At 41.7% G+C, this 19,637-nt stretch overlaps 1 protein-coding gene across 3 annotated transcripts in view; it reads right to left on the reverse strand.

Annotated features, from left to right (window-relative positions):
• LPAR1 (lysophosphatidic acid receptor 1) overlaps positions 1-19,637 on the reverse strand; it is a 78,838-nt gene that overhangs the window by 24,853 nt on the left and 34,348 nt on the right. For all 3 annotated transcript variants that reach the window (XM_082074523.1, XM_082074525.1, XM_082074524.1), the window contains one exon: positions 17,610-18,357. In XM_082074523.1, the coding sequence (XP_081930649.1) occupies positions 17,610-18,357 (748 nt within the window). The remainder of the gene's footprint in view (positions 1-17,609; positions 18,358-19,637) is intronic.

Below are 19,637 nucleotides of genomic sequence, written 5' to 3' on the forward strand. Positions count from 1 at the left end.
TTGCTGACAAAACCCTTCCTTGCCACAATTCTTAGGTAATTTTTCTGGGAATATTCATATTTAAACCAATCTCCTACACACTAAGCAAGGAGAAGGAAAGGAGTGCATGTTAAGGAATGGAACTGATGTGTCTCTCTGGCTCATTTAGCACTGCTTGGCTTTTCAAAAGCATGTTATTATCATGGCTAGAAATTATTTAATGCCACTGTGGCATTGTGTTTGTGCTGCCTGCCTTCAAGGACTTTTTTATTTTGGTTTGATTTGTTTTTTTGAGGAGTGGTGAAAGCAAAGACACTGGCACACCTCCATGTCAAGGGAAGTGATGGGACTCTCTGGGGTTCCTTGCTGGGGGATGCCCTCGAAGGACCAGGAGAAGGAGCCAGAGCAGACACCACTTTTGGCTTTCTCAGAGAAAAGGGCCAAGCAGTGCACAGTGATGGCCCAGGGAGAGTCATGATCACACTCTATAATGCTCCCTGTCATCATGGCATTGCCAGTGACCCAAAAATCTCACTCATGGGAGACAGTCCTGAGCCACAACCCAAATTCTCTGCCCCAGACATCTGTTGGGGTTCAGAGACAACTGCAATGACCAGAATTTGGGGGCTCACCTTCCCGGTGCAGACCGATCAACTACACAATTTTTTTTTGTTTTAAGCATTTATAATAACTTGGGGACATGACACAACCGGAGGCAACTCCTGCCAATGCATTATGTGCCAACCAAATGCACATTTATCCACTCTTGAATGCTCATGAACTCCAAAGCAAGTCCTGGAGCCAGAGCTGACACTGCCACAAAGAGGGCAGCTGTGGTCACAGCAACGAGAGATCCCCTGGAAAAACCTCATGCCAATGGCACAAATTGCAACATAGGTACACAGCCTTTAATCTCAAATGATGAAAATAATCTAACACAAGTCCTCTCCATCTAAATTAAAGAGCAACTCGTGCATGAAGTGAGCTACCAAATGATTAAATATTTCCAGATGTCTCTGTTACTGATATCTCTCATGCTGGTTCAGGAAGTTTCCGAACCTATCACTAGCCTCAAACTCTTCTCTCACAGCTCTCTAAAATGCTGGCAATGTGCCTGTCTCTTCCAAGCACTTTGCATTTTATTTTCCTGGGGCACAAAAGATAGAGGTGTTTAAACAAAGAAAATATACTTCTAAGCTTCCAGGCACGAGGAGGTTTTTTTTTTTCTTTGTAAGCGGTTGGTCCGTGTCACGGAAGTAGTGGAGATGGTTTCAAGATGTGGTGACATACATCTTGTATTATTACATTTCAGCATACACAGAACTCCACAATATCACAGTGTTACAAAATGCTGCTCCCCAAATCACATACATGCAGTTTACAGGCAATTTTATCAGGATACTAGTGCCTTTTCTATGCACTGTACTACGAGTACTTTCTTAACAATAAAAAACCTTCACTCTTTAAATCTGTATCAGAAGCCTTCTGCTTGAGTTGACTATTTGTTTGTTGTGGTTTCTGCTTTCTTACATACATCTGAAGAGACGCTCAATGCAATTGCTGCATCCAACAGATATTTATCTTTCCTGTTTGAAAGCAACAGCAGTAAAAAGAGGCAAAGAAAATTAAAATAAAGATGTCAAAGCTTATATAACAAAACCTCTGGCAAGTATAATGTTTTCTTTAGTCACTTTTGTCATTTTTGGGGGGATCTGCGCTCAACAGCTGAATATGCAATGGAGCCATCCCATAATTGACACTGCAAGATTCCCTCTACTGTATGAGTCAAGGGTAACTCTTGATAGTCAGGCTGTGGGTGCAGGAGACCACTCTTGAAACCTTTGGGGGAAAAGCATATTGTTTCAAAGTGAAATGTGCAAGGGAGAAGGTCATGAATGTATTGTGCTCAGAGATTTGAATACATTTAATCACTGTTTTTTAAGGTCAAGTCCAGGTTTTAAAATCTGTTTCATGTCCCTGCTAATATTTCACCAACATTCGTAGTGAAATCCTGGTGTTAATGCAGCCAAATGCAGAATTTGTGCTTCAGTCAGCTCTTGATCCAGCTCTCTCCACTCATTTTAAATGGCCAAGGAGATGTTAGAAATTTGAGGAACTGTCATATGCACTGTATCCTGGACAATTGCTACATCTGTGGCTAAACATCCCCACCAAAGGGAAATACTCAAACAAGCATAATTTCTTTCTGGATCAAGCCTTGACCAGTGATTATCTCTGTGCAATCTACTTTTTCAATTACTGATGCGCAATCAAGTCCTGAGCTTAGGAGCTGGAGTATGTGATAACTAAGTAAAATAAATAAAATAAAATAAAATAAAATAAAATAAAATAAAATAAAATAAAATAAAATAAAATAAAATAAAATAAGGGAAGCTGGGAAGCAAACACCTACAGGCAATGAGCCTACCCAGCTCCGTAGGCAAGGTACTCGATACTCCTCCTGCTGAGGTAGCTCTGTCCTTCAGCCAGAGAGAGGGCTCAATGGTGACTACTTGATTGTACTGTTTGCTAAACCCTCAAAGGAAAAAAAAGGCTCCATAACCAAAATTAATATGTGATTTTCATTTATTTATTTATTTTTAATTGTTACCGACCCAAAGTTTCTAGGGAATTCAGAATTTCTTCTGAATGGAAGCAACTTGCAAGAGGGCTGCAGGGAATGCAACAGGCAATTTCAGCAAAAGCAAAGGAAAATCCCTGAAACGCATAAAAACCTGGAACAATAATTTAAACAATTTACCAAAAGCATAGTGAATTAGCAGCTCCCTCTTAATTAAATGATGTGAGCTTGTAAAATCAACGTCTATATCCGTAAAAGAAACGTAAGAGGTTAAATCCTCAATGCATGTTACCGATTAAAAAATAGTTCATTTAGATCTATTCTTATGGTTTAAATACATCTATTTTTAGTGCACACTGGAAAAAACATGTTTTTACCACTGACAGTAAAAATGCAAGAAATGCTTCTTCCATTTCACAGCATGGTTCTAAAAACTCAGGAAAAAAAATTCTCTTCTTCCAGGAGTAAATCACGATATGCTGGATATTCGTGCCTATGAAAACAGTTTGCAGGAAGGTGGTAACACATTGTTTTCTGGAAATAGGCCTGGAATTGTTTTTCTCTGCCACCCCAGGAGTGCCCAGCAGACCCATACAGCTCAGAGACACCTGAGACGGGGCCACCGGCGCTGCGGGATGGGGTGGCCCCGTGACAGCCTCCCACAGCCCAGGGTCCCTGTACCGTCCTGGCGCCTGCACTGGCTCTCAGAGGTGCTGCTCCTGCCCAGCAGCTGAACGGGGGCAAGGCCACCAAGATAAGGTTATAAATAAAGAAAGGGAGTGGAGAGATGGGAACAGAGGGAGAGGAGAGCGAGGGCGGGCGAAGAATTAAAAAAAAAATAAAAGGAACATCTCACAGGAAACAGCATCAATCACTACTGTGTTCTCTGGAATGTGTTTAGAAGGTCACATTTCTTGAGTGCATTTGGCTTTATACACACCTCTCACGCAAGGAAAGCCAGTGCTGCCTACGTGAAAGTTTTCTGCTCTTTAACGCCACCACAGAGCAGCACATGGTGAATGGAGTACTAGGGTATTTGATGGATTAATAGACTGAAAGCTGAACTGTTCATCTAAAGAATGCTACGTTAATTATTTCCAGTTAATTAGTTTGCTTTGTTTGCTTATTTAAATTGACCCCTCCTCACTACAGAATGAATCAAGCCAAGCTTTTCTGCACAGAAACCAGCACAACTCATTTCATGCAGAACACTGGGTAAACAGCCAAGGATTGGATGCTGATTATTGTCAGTGAAGGACCATTTTTAATCCTCAGGGCCTACAGAAGCCATATAGCCTATTAACCAATATGCATTCCCTTTACTTTTTTTTTGGGGGGGGCGTGCCAACAATAGGAAGCACCTTAAGCACACTCTGATATTGCTCTCTCCTTGTTGAATAAAAATAAAGCCAAAATACAATTGAAAGGCAAAGCCCATAGAGCAGGTTGAGCAACAGGCAGCAAGCAACCAGCAAGTGATGATCCCTCAGTGCCCAGCACGCCTACACCTACATCCCACAACACTCCTTCTATCCGGGGCAAGGGATTTCCGGGAAATGGGTTGCAGAACGCGAAAATGCACAACAGGGACGTGCAGAGTAACGTCGAGGGGCTGAGCAGGAGAGGGAGGTTTTGCAGGTAACTGAGCACCCTCCCTGGGGATGGGAATGGTGCGGGCAGATGCCCCTGCCGAAACCTAGAGAGGAGGCACCAGAGCCAGCAGCCGGATTCACAGCTCTCTCCGGGAGTCTCCAACTTCTCGCCTCACCTGGGGCTGACAAGCTTTTTCAGCACAGATCTCATTAAGCCCATTGTGTGCCTGAGAAAGAAAAAGGAAGAAATTCCCAGATCTTCATATCTTCAGAGATAAACCTTGCATATCACCCTATATTCTGGCACCAGAACAAAAGCAGAGAGAAAATCCAATATGCTTAATTTCCCATTTTCTTATGTTACGTAACACAGACATATACTGAAATAGTAACAAAAAAATTGTGATTTCTTTAAGAAGCAATGACTACATTCCACTGCTGTATACTACAAAAGGTACTTCCAAAGACACATTTTTGAACTAAATTCATAAATTTCCATGCAGCACTCTCACAAGTTCCAGAAACTGTGCCAAGCATTATCAGAAATGCCAGTTTCTTCTGTATTTCACAACACAGCCAGTGCCTCAGCTTCAGGGACCAAGGTACTGCATCTCTTCCACTCTCACCTGAGAGTTACCTTCTTTTCTCTAATACAAATTTTTGACTCACCAGCTTCAGAACAAGAATTTTAGTCAGCACATTTTCTTGTGAAATGATTCTTCAGTTTCCTAAATGCTGCTTCGTATGAACCAGAACACAGGGGGAAAAAAATTGCATCTGTCTCTATGCAAACCTCTCTGCTTCCAACACTCACACCTACAACTGAGGTAACTCAATAGTTTTATGTGTAGATAGTGCAGTTACTACATGGAGATTGCACCTTTAATAGGGCACTTGCTCAAGAGCCTACAGCAGAAGAGTAGCTGACCAAGCCAGCCTTTTGCTGTTCTGAAATTGTATAAAAACCCTCCATATCCAGCTGACAAACCACACATTTAAAGTGGAGCAGCAGGTACAAAATCAGAGGCTTAACTCTGAACTATCTAAAATGTGGACCATGATCTCTCTGTCTCCTTCACAGGTAGGAAAGATGGTAGAAATCTCTCAGTCTCACACAAAGGGTGAGACTGGAACACCTGAGCATGTCAGCAGGACCACAAGATAATATGTTCACCTCTTGCCTGAAGGTAGAAGAATAGCTTGTGGTCTCCTTAGACACATTCCTCTGCTCCTCCAGGTAGCAGGAAGGGCAAAGTTTTAAAGTTGCAAACTGTTAATATGTGTTTGGAAAGCTAAACACATGGTTCAAATGAGAACTCCAATAAATACATAGCAGTTGCTTTTGTGTGCAGCAGCATGTAAACAAGAGAGCTGCTGGGGAGGGGAAACCGGATGACATCGGTAGGAAACCCAGACAGAGCAAAGGCTTTTGATTCAAAAATTAAAGAGCCAAGTCTCTCTCTGCATTAACATTACTTCAGAAATCAGCCATTGTAGACTAAAAACACAATACTTTTTATAAGATGGAAGGGTACTCCCCTTCATACTCGTGGCTTCCCTGCAATCCTTATATTTTTTCTTCCTTGGGCACATGCATGGCAAAGGCAAGGGGTCTCCTGGAAAACGAACTGGTCAGCACTGAACTCCATTTCACTATTTGGCTCTGGAGGAGGAAGCAGAACATGGTGTGTGTGCGATACTGACATGACTTTGAACATCAAACACTAGCAGACATGCTTTGCAGGTCTGCCAGCTCAAGACAAACAATTTTTTAATCATAAATTTATGTTTTGACCTGTGCAAGCAGGGGTTAGAAACACTGACACATCATTCCCACTCTGTTTTCTACAGCATGGTATGAGCAGAAGGGAGCTGCTATGTATTCCTATTTAAAGAGAATACATGACTTTACTCCTTCAGCCTGTGTCTTTCCTCATCCACGAGGCTCTTCACAACCCAGAGTTAAGTGACTCTTTGTAGCCCTTTTGCCAATTAACTGAGAGCAATGGGTTGTTTTTTATGTCACTTAAAGTTGACAGTTTATTACTATGTATTGAAAGAAATATGTCTCACCATTAAACGCTTGTAACCTGAAAGCAGACACCTCACTGCCTAAAGTATGTACCCAAAACTCATGGCTATGCTAGTGAATTTTTAACTGTAACCTGCCAATATCAAAAGTAGACCTTCTAGCACCAGCTGCTGATTAAAAGCCACAATGTAATGGACTTTTAAATACTGTTATGCACCAGACTCTTTACTCCTCACCCCAGCCTGTTTTGGGATGTTAATAAACTGCCCAAAGTTGTGAAGAGTAAGCAGTTTCCACTGTACCCTTTTGTCTTACATAAGCAGGATGCAGTTATGGTAGAAAATTTGTCATTAAATATGCTTATGTTTTCATAACTAATAAAGGTAGCCAACTTTAAAAAAAATCCAACACATTATTGAGGAAATCCAGTTACACATCTAAACCCATTTAACATATTTAAAAAAAAAAGTCCCTCAGTTTTCCTTTTTTGAACTACAGTTTTCAATATTAGTTTAACAGAACTAAGCCACAACCATTCTACAAATATTCAATAGATTTACACAGCTTTTTTTCCTTCTCTTTATATACACAGCTTATGCTTGGAAAATGCATTTCTACGTTACTCCTTGTACTTTTAGAAGAGTAAAAAGTGGGCACTTAAAAGCAACTTCAAACATGGAAAGATGAGAATTATCAATGCCATATGTCAGAACAAGTTCCTTCTGAGGTTACATCAATACCAGAAGATGGGAAACAGCTCCCGAAAATGCTTTTGGGAGAACAAGGAAGGTAGTGAGTCCATGGTCAAAGGAAACGATTTCCATGAAAAGAAGATAAATGCAGGAACTTGGCAGCTTTTCCTGCTTTCAACAGCTAAATTCCCTCCCTCTTCTTCAGGAGATGATGACTTCTTTCATGAAGGAAGATATTTCAAAAGTATTAACTGTTCTTGCAAATCTATGCTATGGTTATTTTGGCAAATTTGTACTCGGATACCAAGTGCCTTATTAAAGCAAAAAGACCCAAGCAGTTAGCTCCTGCTCCAACACAAAGAAATGCAACAGGGTTGTGCTCACTCCCCTCAAACTTATCTGAACTTGTTTTCTCTTTTTTTTTAAGTAGCCTCATAGGCTTTTAGCAATAACATCAAGAAATTACTATTTCAACCTACTGCAACACACAGAGGCTGCTCTCCTAACATCAGCCTGCAGCAGCAGATGGGCCTCCCCACGATGGGTATGTCTGGCATAGTTTTACAGACTAAATTCTTACTTCCACAGTTGCAGAACTTAAGGTCACCCTTCCCACGGACTTCAAAGCCCTCATTCCTGGATGTTTAACCACCTCCTGTTCGCTGGCGGGACTGGAAACGAAGCGTTTTCACTTATAGTAGCTCCCCTTGGTCCAGTACTTCATTGAGCAGAACAGACTGACGGACAACACTCAAGCACAGAAAATAAATGCTTCACTTAACAACTGATGTCACAGCTTCTGAAGTGTCCTGACCTTCCAAACAAGCTCTGAGTCCTCTACCTGCTCTCCAGGCATGGACAGGAAAGGATGTGTGTTTGCCAGTGGACCTGCCACATACACTTGAATGTGGTATCTGCGTTTCTTCATGTGGATACAAGGAAAAAAAACATTTTTAGCCTGAGCAAAGTGGAAGAGTGGCACAAAGGTTTCCTGAATGAGAACTGCAGAATGCATGGGCATTTTCTTTTGCTATTTTTGCTTTCAGCTTTAAAGAAGGGCACCAAATGTGTAAGTATGTGACAGAAACTTACTCATGAAGGAGCTGAAAAATAAAAAAAAAAAGACAGTGAAGAGAGAAAGAAGGAAAGAAAAAAAAAAAAAAGAAGATGACCAAGACCTTTGTCTGAAAGAAAACATAAAAAAAGCAGTCTACTTGTGAGCTCAGCAACAGCATCCCCAGCTGTAAGAAACAGGAAAATAGGAAGCTGTTCTGCTGATAAAGCCAGAACGAGAGGAGCTCAGAATCACATTTTTCTTTCACGTTCAGGTTCAAAATACATTTATCAAAAAAACGCACAAAAATACACCTTTTCCTTGAACACAGTTTTCATGGTGAGACTGGCAGGAGGGGGGCACAAACTGTTTGAAGGCTGTGACTCATTGACGACCATTTCCCACCCCACCGCCCAGCTGCTGTACCTCGGGTATCTCAGCAAGCTCTTCCACCAGCTTTAACTTTGTGTTTTGATGTTAAGAGCCATAGTTTCATTGAAACTATAAAGGCAAAACTAATCCAGGGTTTTAAATTGTGTTCTTCCATTTTCACAGGTTACCCCAGAAAAGCAGAGCCCAGAATACTCACACTGCTCATGTGCAGTGCAGCGATGCACAATAAGAGGCACCACTTCTCCTCTCCCACAAAACAGTCTCTTGTTCTCAATGTTTTCCACTGGTGGAAACAAATTATTGTTTACTGCCTCACTGAATGCAGTTTTGCAATGCGATGAGTTAACAGCTGGCGTTTTTGTTCATGTAATTTCTCCAGCTGAGGTCTAGCTCTAAGTTTGGATTAGCATTTGAGTGTTTTTTTCTGAAACAGGGGAAGGACAAACAACATCTTGAAGATGAAAATACAAGCCCGTTGCTGGATGTGGACAGTACCCCAGATCTTGCAGACTGCAAATGCTTTAACAGTTACCAAGGATGCAAAAAGTTTAACTCAGAGAGTCAGCGAAGAAATTAAGCAAAACATTTAGAATCAAAACTCCTCATGCAATTATGTGCTTTGCAGAGGACAAAAATGTTATCTGGCAAACAGGCTTTTTGTAAAAGCATTATGGTTGCCTCTTCTACAGGGTGGATTTGCACTTTCTGTTCCAAAATAATTCAGCTCAAAAAGCCCAAGATCAGTAGGTCTTGGTCATGTGCTGACACTTCATACGTAAGTCTTCCTGCACACGCTGATTTTCAAATTTCTTCCTCAGTAGGAATTTCTACCTTGGGCTTTCAGCTTTTCTCAAAGTTGACCAAGACCTCTGGTTAGAGCAAGTGTCCCACAACACATTCCCATCTCCACTGTTTTGCAGAAGCCCAGGTTGTAGCACTGCTAAGTGGTAACAGATGGCAGAGTGAGATATGGTACTAATTCATTCTGGATTAGTGCAGATTTTCACCAAGTGAATTTCACTTCTTAACCAGCAGTTTGTTATTTCACCTGGATGTGAAAGAAGAGGTTGGATTTTATTGCTTGGGGGTAGTGGTGTGATTTCCAAATTCTATTATTCATAAAGAAAAACAGAAATTAATTCCCTTGGCCTTGTTGAGAAGAATACCTACTTTTGCCATTGCAATTCACTTTTAGAAGCCTTTTTGAAACGAGAGACAACCTATGAAAACAATTGTATAGATACTTTTTTTTTTTTAAATCAAATTCTGAACATGAATACAAACTAAGAACTACTCAAGGTTTATCCTTCTCTGACCATTCTTGGAAGAATGCAGAGAGCTTTCCTTTGCCCTTTAAATTTATTTCTTCCCTGAAAAGGTAATAAATTATACTGAAGCCAGGGACTTTTATTAAACAAGGCCTCATTTCCATTGTATATAAAGGAATGGATTTACTAGAGGGATTTTCCTCCTTCAAAAATGAAGTAAAATAAAACCACATTCCTGACTTGGGAAAAGATGGACGTTCCTCAAAGCACAGTTTCAAAGGTTCCTGAATGAAAATAAATAATACTTATTCTCGACTGAAGGGGGAAAGAAGGGGGAACTTCCAAATGGTTTCCCGAGGGTGAAGTGATGAATTACACAGCAATACCTGGAATACTTTAGAGAAGACAGTTACCGGGGACATATCGGCTTTGGCTGGGGATGCAATAAATTTATTTGGGAGCATCAGTGAAGAAATTAAGCAAAAGATTTAGAAGGACACTCCCAACACACCCGACAAGGCTCTGGGTTCAGAGAAAGGGTCACCTGGATCCAAGGCACCAGTAACTTCTGCTTCAGCAAGGAGGGCTTGCATGGGCTTGTTTTGAAAAAGAAATCTAGTTAAGCTTATCAAACAAAGAAACTGATCACAGTGTAATATCCAGATGCTGTACTTCCGTATTCTTTTTCCTTTCAATATTCTTGCCAGCCATGTAGTACTGGGAAGAGATTTAGTTTGGGGCTACTAGACAAAATTCAAAAAGATCAACTGAAATGCATTTGCAGGACTATAAATGGCAATAAAAATGATCATTGAGTCAAATTTAGAGAAACAGACTGTCAGAGAGCAGATAGTATTGCTTTGACTAGCAGCATGAAAAAACCCAAGCAAGCAAAAAATCCTACGCAAGTACAAAGGGTCTTAAATTTAAGACACGCTATAAAGACTGCATAATTACGTGCAGATTACAGCTGTGATCCTTAGCAAGTTCTCATGCCTCCGTTATTTTAACTGAAACCAGAAATCCATTTTGCTAATGAGATGTAGCTGATTTTTAGTAGTTTTTTTGTGAAAATTTGTCGTCTTTTTATAAAAGTGATGGATCTGTCTAATATAGTAATCAAGCCACCTTTATCAAGAAAATAAGAATATGGACATTTTTATGTACAAATAAAAGTATTACTTGACTTGTTATGGATAACAGACATCATGGAAATTCTATTTTTGCTGTTAAATCTGAATGATTTCACAATGAAATCTTCTAAAAAAAAAATAAAGAACAATATGAAGACTTTGATTCTGCTGAATTTTTTTTTAAGTCAATATCAAAATGCCATTGAGATGCAATGGGAAAAAAAAAAATAATAGATAATACTGCCACTAAGAAAAGGGAAAGAAATCCAAGTCATTGAAATTCCTGTACAATATGGTTTGCTGTAAAAAAATCTTATAGAATAATTTTAATTAAGATTTCATTTCTTCATGCAAATATTTGATGATACAGCTTGAAAATATTGCTGTGACAGTGCAACTCTGAAAGCACTTATAAACCTTCTCTCTCTGTACAATGGTAATAAGAATTAATCTTAAAAAGTCTATGAGGAGCGCTCAATTTAGACTACAGTCATCAGCTACAATTTCCCAGTTTACTTGACTGTGGGTTAAATTCACAGCTTATGCACTTTTAAAATACACTTATCTAAAAAACACTGGGACTGCACATAACTGCAGCCTGTGTGCTAGAACAGAAAGTCATTGATGCTCAGACTCCTATTGCCAGCGCCAGTTAAGGAGTTTATTGCCCTGTTTTTCCGTCAGGACTAAATCAATACACAAGTGACATTACTGTGATGCAGGGGTCAGGCAGGGTTGGTGACTCTGAATGAGCTTTCCGTGCTGGCCACAGGGCAACCTGGTATTTATGGCTTTACACACCCCCACTTTGACAGAAGAAGCAGTGATCTCACTGCCCAGCCCAGCTCTCTAAGGAAAATGTAACGATGTCAAGGAAGAAACAAACAAACAAACAAGCAAACTACTCAATGCTGCTCTTTTCCAGATGGGACCCCCACTACTTGGTGGAAGGACATCTCCAAGCTAAGACAATATACACATTTTTAGTCATCTCAGGGAAAACAATGCTGGAGAGCTCGGCGCTCTTTGTGCCAGCAGGATTCCTCAGGGAGAAGGTGAATAGGTGAAGCTGTCTTCTTCCAGTCACAGGGCTCGGAGCTAAACCCTGGGTTCTCCAAAAGAGCCTCTTACCAGTTGCACTGCACTACCAGGGCTGACATTTGCTTTGGCCCACCAGGATAGTTTTCTATGGGCAGGGAAGGTCTGCTGAAGTTCAAGTGGTGCCATAACCAAGCTCTGTGTAGACAAGGTCATCTTCATCTCGCCCAGGACCACTTAGTCGGTAACTGGTGAAATACAGTTAATAAGGCTGAGGTAGGTCAAAGCCTTACGATTCAGGGGCTGACAAACGCAGGCCATCCCAGGTAACCGCCTGAACCTGCGTAAGGGGTATGGAAATAAAGACATGTCTCTGGCAAAACACAGGGTGCTGTTTGTAGCACTACTCTATGGTCTTTTTATTTTCTACTGAAAACAAAGTGCTTTTACTGCATGAGGGGAGGAAGCGGGAAAAGATGCAGATTGCATACCAGAAGAGATAGTGTAGATATTGAAAACATATTTTAAAACATGTAATTCCATAGAACTTCAAGTTTTTGATTTTGGAATGAAATGCATACCAATCAATCAATCAATCAACCACCCATAAAGGTTAAAGTTATCAATACTGCACTTTTAGTTGGTTTAACTGTCTGTCTACAGCATATGTTGACACCCATGTGTTACCACAGTTATTTGCTACTTTCCATCCTGGTTTGGTACCTACTTGTGAAAGAAAAGCTAGAAAAGTATAAAAATAAGTCTCTTATGCAATTCATAAATGTGGCAGAAAGAGAGGGCAGGAAAAAAACTGTTGCTGAGCATTCTACCCTTCCAGATGTTTATAGTGAGCTTCCAGATGTTTTCCTTGCATTCGTTGCTTTGTCATAATAAGTAAGGAACCGTCTTCAAACAGAGTGAGACTCCTTTAAATCAAAACAGTTTATACCAAAAGAACTTTCACCTTTTTTATCTGTGCCCACATTAGTTTCCAAATCTTACAAAATAAACCACATTCTAGTAAAGAAAGTGGATGGCCTTACAGGTGGGAAAGGCCTACGTGTCTTTTTAGTTCCCAGGAGCACAAAGGCTAAGCAATTGTGAATTCATTGTTTGCTCTACAAATGCGGGTATGTAAGAACGCGTAAAAGACACTAGCCTTTTGTTACGTACTCTAGATCATGGAAATCCAGAGCAGAGCTAGTTTTTATGGCCCTGATTAGTGCTTTCACTTGGTCTTAAGAGAGTAGTTAGATATTGTCATTCATTTTTGGGCCAAAGCTGCACAGTTAGCATTCAGGCTAACTGTGACCTCCACCAGAAAAAACAGTTGAGCTTTGTCCTTAAATGTAAGATAAGGTAATGTGGACGATGGATGAGAGGATGCCAATTTTCAGCTGTCATATCTGCTAGGTTTCTGCCTGTTCCCTTGATTGTTCATTTAAATGTAACACATGACGGTGGTGAAAGGTAAAGTGTCATTGAGCTGCAAGCCAAACCAGACCTGATTTTATGGTTCTGTGCAATACATAGATCAGTCCTGCCTTTGCCCCAGCACAAAAGGAAGGCATGCTACAGAGAAAGAGCTTTATGTTCCTTGTTACTTTTGAAAGATTTCAAAAGCAGCCTTGTTAAAAGAAAAAAAGGGCTCAACTATGAAATCACTTCCTTCTGTTTAAAATATTTTACTCAAGGAAAAAAAAATAAAAAACCACCACAAAATAAAACAACAAAAGGGCATTAAAAAAAAAAAAAAATCTGTTCTGTGCTTTTGACTTGTTCCTAGGATCGAGCATCCCACCAGCTCCGTGGGATGACGCAGTGTGCCAGATCCCGACCGCTCCAGCCTGCGCGTCAGGCGGCCGTACCCTCCCCGCACAATCGCCCCCTTGTCCGGGCGGCTGGCGCCTGCCCCGCACACGCTGACAGCATCGCTGCCGGGGCTGCTCCCCCTTCCAGAGGCTCTTCTCCTCTCGGAGCAAGGCAGCAAGGCGCAAGGAGCGCAGGCGGTGTTGGGCAGCTAACAAACAAGAAGATCTTGTGTTAATTCCCTCCCCCTCTCCTGCCCCCCGAAACATAGCATGGATGGGGACAGAGGAAAAGACGAATCTTCTGCTTGAGGCAGTGAGGCTTTGCCTGGGAGTATAGCCGGCAGGAGAACTTCAGGAAGACCCGTTTATGGAAGTTTAGAAGTCAAACGAACAGTTCATTTGTGCCCAAATCACAAAGGAGTTACTTATGGCTGAGCAGCATTTTAACAAAGACCAGAAGAGGACTGGTTTGCCTCCCTTTGCCAGTGCGCATAGGTTCACTCAGACTCCCTGGGTTCCCAAGGCACCCTTCCCTTCTCCAAAATCAATTGCCTCCTCCTGGATAAGTGCGCTGACACACAAGAGCTCCCTTCCCCGCTCAGCTGTGGGACAGGAGAGGTGGGAGAGCAATCTTCAAACTAAACTGAAAAGCTTCCTTTCCCCTCCCCACCTCCAGCAAAAAGTTACTGCCTCAAACAGGAATGCATTACCTTGATCTGCACCATTAAGAAAGGCAGGAGTTCTTTTCCGCTGTGTTATTGAGGTTCACTGATGCAGAAAAAGCCAGATCACATGAGATAAACATTCAGCAAGTTGCTCCAGGCACCCTAAGATACCCACCTTTTCTGCCTTTCCCAAAGCTGAAACAGACAAACTTGCAGCACTATGCATTGACCACCTTTGCAAGAAGGCACTCAGGAAGTATGACACTTGAAAATAAATTTTCTGCTTGTGAAAAACTTTGAGCCAAACTTGCAAGCAGACCGCAAGCAGTGCCAGAGCACCAGGGCACATGCCTGAACAACAGGCTGACCACACTGCCTACTCCAAACTGAGATACCACCTAACTGGCACTTTGAATGCTTAGCCTTTTTTCTTTAGAACCCCAAACAATCCTCCACTGGAAGTGCAAATTCAGTAACATGGGATGGCACTTGGCAGCTGATGGCAACTAATGAACTCTTCTCCTGACTCAGCTAGCAGTCTGCTTAACACGCTGATATACAAACATTTAACCTCCCAAAAGTCTCTGTGGTTGCCCCCATGCCTGTTTTGTGGCTTTAGGCTATTTAAAAAAAAAAAAAATTTAAAACAAAACAAAACAAAAAAACAACCCAAACAAAACAAAAAACCAAACACCCACCTCCCCAGCTCCCCTCCGAAACCCAAACAGAGAAAACCCACACCAAACCAAAACCCACAGCAGCTTCCCAGCCAGTTTTGCCTTTCAACTGTGTCTCACAGGTGATGTGAAAGTGTTGCTGCTTCTTTACACTATAGCCCTATGACTGACCTCCTCCCACAAAAGAAACCATCCTGCTGTGGAAAAAAAAAAAGACACTACTCTTTTCAAAATATTACTGAAGTGGGAGATTCCAAATACAGGATGACGAGTGTCACAGCCCGGCAGTGCTTTTGTTTTTTTCAAACAGATTTAATAAAACAATACATTAACTCTCTCTGTAAATGGTGTTTTATGCAGATTGGAATAGGTGCTAGAACAGAGTGTGTGCGCTACACTGCATGAATTTAACTGCATCAGTAACAATAAATAAGGTCCTGTTTGAATTCTGAAGAAAGCTTCAACATGAGGAGGAGGGGCAGGCACGGAACTCTTCTGTTTAGTGACCAGTGATAGAACCCGAGGGAACGGCAGGAACATGTGCTAGGGGAGGTTCAGGTTGGACATTAGGAAAAAGTTCTTCACCCAGAGGTGCTGGACACTGGAACAGGCTCCCCAGGGAGGTGTCACAGCCCCAAGCCTGACAGTGTTCAGGAAGAGACTGGACAACACCCTCAGACACATGGTGTGAACTGTGGGGTTGTCCTGTGCAGGGACAGGAGTTGGACTCGATGAGCCTTGTGGGTCCATTCCAACTCAGGACATTCTATGATTCTATATGGTACTGAAGTCCTGAAAAATTTTACTCAAAATAGCCACAATGAGGAATCAGAAATATTACTGAACTACATCAGCAGCTAAACTTGAGTCACCTTCAGTTTGGCTAATGCACAATACCTGGAAAAAAAATAAGGTACTTATTAAGGAAAAAAAAGGGCTACTTTGTGTTCCATGTACACCTCTACTGCTGTGGCCACACAGGGTGGCCTCTGTATCTTCCCTGTGAACTCTGCTCACAGGAGAATGGAGGAGCGTGCAGCCACTTCCCAGCCTTCCAGCTGCACACATACTTCTAGTCACATACATGCTTGGGATTAACCGCCATGTGCTGTTTGTTCAGTGACTATTTATTTATTCCTACAACTCTGCATTGTACTGGTATAAGTGCTTAGTATTTCCCACACACTTTAAAAAAAGTGTGAGCCAGTCTTTCACTTCAGAGGAAATATTCCATTGCTCTACAGCCAGCAATTGCTTCAGGAGGGAAAACAAGGATCTATTTCCTAAAAAGAAGACTGCTAAACTGAATTTTTTTTGTGTTTTTAACCTCATCTTGCCTTCTGTAAGGAGGATAATGGAGGTGGGCAGGGACAGATTTCTAAACCACCACATAGTCAGGAGAGGCTTTACCCCTCGCACTACAGCCTCTCTTGCAAAACTGATAACAAATTCTTTCCCTGAAGGAAAGAGTAGGACACCGAGGAATGACCTGTCAATGGCTGAACAGGTTAGTCAACTACACAGATTACAAAGCTAATCACTAGGTCAGAGAGCAAAACAGACCTTCTTGAACTAACATGTGAGTTGACACAGTGACTCACATCAAATCTCTGCAACTATTTTGCTGTGTTTGTGCAGGCAGTAACTGACAGAAAGCACAAGTCACAGTGTAAAGCCATGGAAATCAGGATGTCAAAGCAAGAACTTGATGCCAAGTTTTGGGCTTTGTAGACTACGTACAGTTGCATTTATGGACTACTAGGGCAACTTCATGATGCAACAAGGTACTAGGATCCCAGGAGGCCTGTGTACTGTGCTGGAAGACCTCATAGGTGCAAACACAGGTTGGGACAAGGAGACAAACAGCACCATCCCTGCCTGCCTGCAGCTCCCTATCATCTGCAGCAACAGAAAGCAGAATAAACTGCAAAGAACATTGCCAGGGAATGGTACACTGTATCTAGGCTGTGCTTTTGCATAAGGAAACTGATAGCCCCAGAGGAAAACCAAATACAGCCATTCACAAAGAGACAGAAAGCTCCTGACCCGTGTTTCCCTGTTTTCAAAGCCCTGAAGCTTAGGCAGTGTGCTGAAGGACACCAGTGCTTCACATGCTACTTTTCCGTATTAGAAAATCGGCAGAAACTCAGATGTGCCAAACATTATAGACCCGAGTGAACAGAAAATACATGCAATCCTGCTTAACACTCAAAGATCTTTTCTTCAATAGCCTGGTGCCAGTCATTGTTCTCCAGACATGGAAGTACTGCCTGACTACACATGACACCTTTTGGCTGGCAAAAAAGAGACAAGAGGTACTTCAGTGGAAGACTGAGCCCTCCCTGTTCTATTTTAAGGTTGCAGCCATCTGGCATCTTCAAAGGCAAGAGGGAAAACACTGCACAGGACAGGCTGCTACAGCAGGTTTTAAACTTGCTGCAAAAAAAATACTACCTTATATCTTGAGGTCCTAGATTTTCATGTTACAGGGCTGAGTGATCAAGTCTCTTACACCCACTTCCATAAATAAGCTTGATAGTCCCAACACATTAATGAACTGGGGGTAATTACTGCCCTCACCTCTTCTAGTATGTTTCAAATGCTGCTGACCTCTCAGAAGCCAGACATGCGTTACTGAAATCACCTGATAAGAAACAGAATGGGGAGAACAGACGAGGCAAAGTAAGCACTTACCAAGCACAATGACCACAGTCTTCAGGAGGCTCATCATGGTGTCCCGATTCCTGCGAGGTCCAGAACTATGTCTGGACATTCTCATAGTCCTTTGGCGCACGTACCCAAAGATATGAGCATATAGGACCACCATGACCACAAAAGTGACCAGGTTGAAAATAGCCCAGAAGACCAGGTAGGAGTCACTATAGAGTGGTGCCATGTTGGAGCAGTGAGTGATATCACAGATACAGTTCCATCCGACACTTGGTATGGCACCCATGACGATGGCCATAGTCCAGATAACAACAATTACGACCACCACTCGCCGGTTGCTCATCCGAGTATGTAGCTGCATTCGGAACACTGTAATGTGCCGCTCAATAGCAATGGCCAACAAATTGGCTACTGAGGCTGTCAGGCTAGTGTCAATGAGACCCTGACGGAGAAGCCAGGTGCTTACAGTCAGTCTTCTAGTGTTGGGTCCTGTGTTGAACATTAAGTAAAAGTAGGCCAGCCCTGCAAAAAAGTCTGCAGCGGCTAAGTTTGCCATTAAGTAATAAATAGGAAAGTGGAATCGGCGGTTGACATAAATAGCCACCATAACCAAGAGGTTGGCCAGCATTATGAAGATGCAGACGGTAATCCCCAGTCCCATTACAAGCTTGCTGACAGTGTTCCATTCAGTGGCTAGATATTTTCCACTTCGGTTATAAAAGAAGGCAATGGTTTCATTGTAGTAGCACTGTGGTTCGCTCATGGCTGTGGACTGAAAGAAGGGGGGGGGAAAGAGAGACAAAAAAAGAATAACATCAGAACTGAAAACATATGATTGCCTCCATGGACAAGACATCCACAGAGAGTGGGGAGGGGCACAGGAAGGGAACATGCTTCAGAACAAATTTATTTCTTTTCAGACCAAATGGCATTCCACAACTCGCAAACAATTGCTCTGAGGAGTCTAGTAACAGCAACCAGATTAGAAACAACCAGAAATGCTTCCATCTGCTCTGGGAGCTAGCGTGATTTCTGACGTAGTTGTAAATTGCACAGTAAATGATCTTCTGGCCAAGAGGATCTGCTCAAAAATTCTCTTAAAGAGAAGGGCATGCAATTTGTAATTACAAAAGTTAACTCTGTTACAGGACACCTTATTTACATTATCAATGCATAAAACTGTTGCTTGGACCTAGTGGTGCTAAAAGAAGATCTCCTCAAAGAGAAGGAAAAGTAGGTTACATTTCCCTGCAGAATGCCCTCTCTCAGGGGCATCCCTTCTTGTCTGGTCTTGAAAACTGTGAAGAACACCCTAAATTAAGATCGTCAATATCCTCTAAAACTGTGAATTGCCAAGGCCACGGGCTCTGCCTGTCTGTAAAGCGTGAAGTGCATTTATAAACAATAAAATGAGCATGCCATTGTATTTCTATGAACGTTCTTCCTTTTCCATCAGCCACATTTCTAAACAGGGTTTGAAATACACCACGCTTTTAAGTGTAACTAATCTGAACTGGCTTGCTCCAATTTGAAACAGAAGGAGTGAGACAAGAAATCAGAAAAGCAATATTTGACTTAACTAGTGTTAAAAGCATCAAACCTTGTTTCTTGCATCAAGTATTGTTACGGCTATGTCAGGGAATACATTATTAATTTTCATTACTCAGCTAAGCACAGCTATTGGTGCAACAAACAAGCCCCATACTTCAACAGAATGTAGAAGTTTTGCATAAAGCTGTTGGTTAACAAGAAAATACCTAACGAGTTTCCTTCCTCAGTTATAATCAGTTACTCAAGTGCAATTCCCAAAAAGGCAAACCTTAGGAAAAAAAAGCCCATCTGAATAACATCCTGGTTCCTTGTTTAGCATGGCTTAACAATTAGGATGTAAAAATAATTATTAAAAAAAAACCCAACCAAACAACACCAAAAAAACCCACGAAGCAAGAAACTCATGCCAAAAACATATCTTTCTAAAGACATCCAGAAGACTTGACTTTGACACCCTCCCTGTTTTTATGGCTGTGAATTCTACTGACTAAAGTTGAATTT

This window comes from Streptopelia decaocto, assembly GCF_964273445.1.
Source record: "Streptopelia decaocto genome assembly, chromosome: Z".
Classification (NCBI taxonomy): Eukaryota; Metazoa; Chordata; class Aves; order Columbiformes; family Columbidae; genus Streptopelia; species Streptopelia decaocto.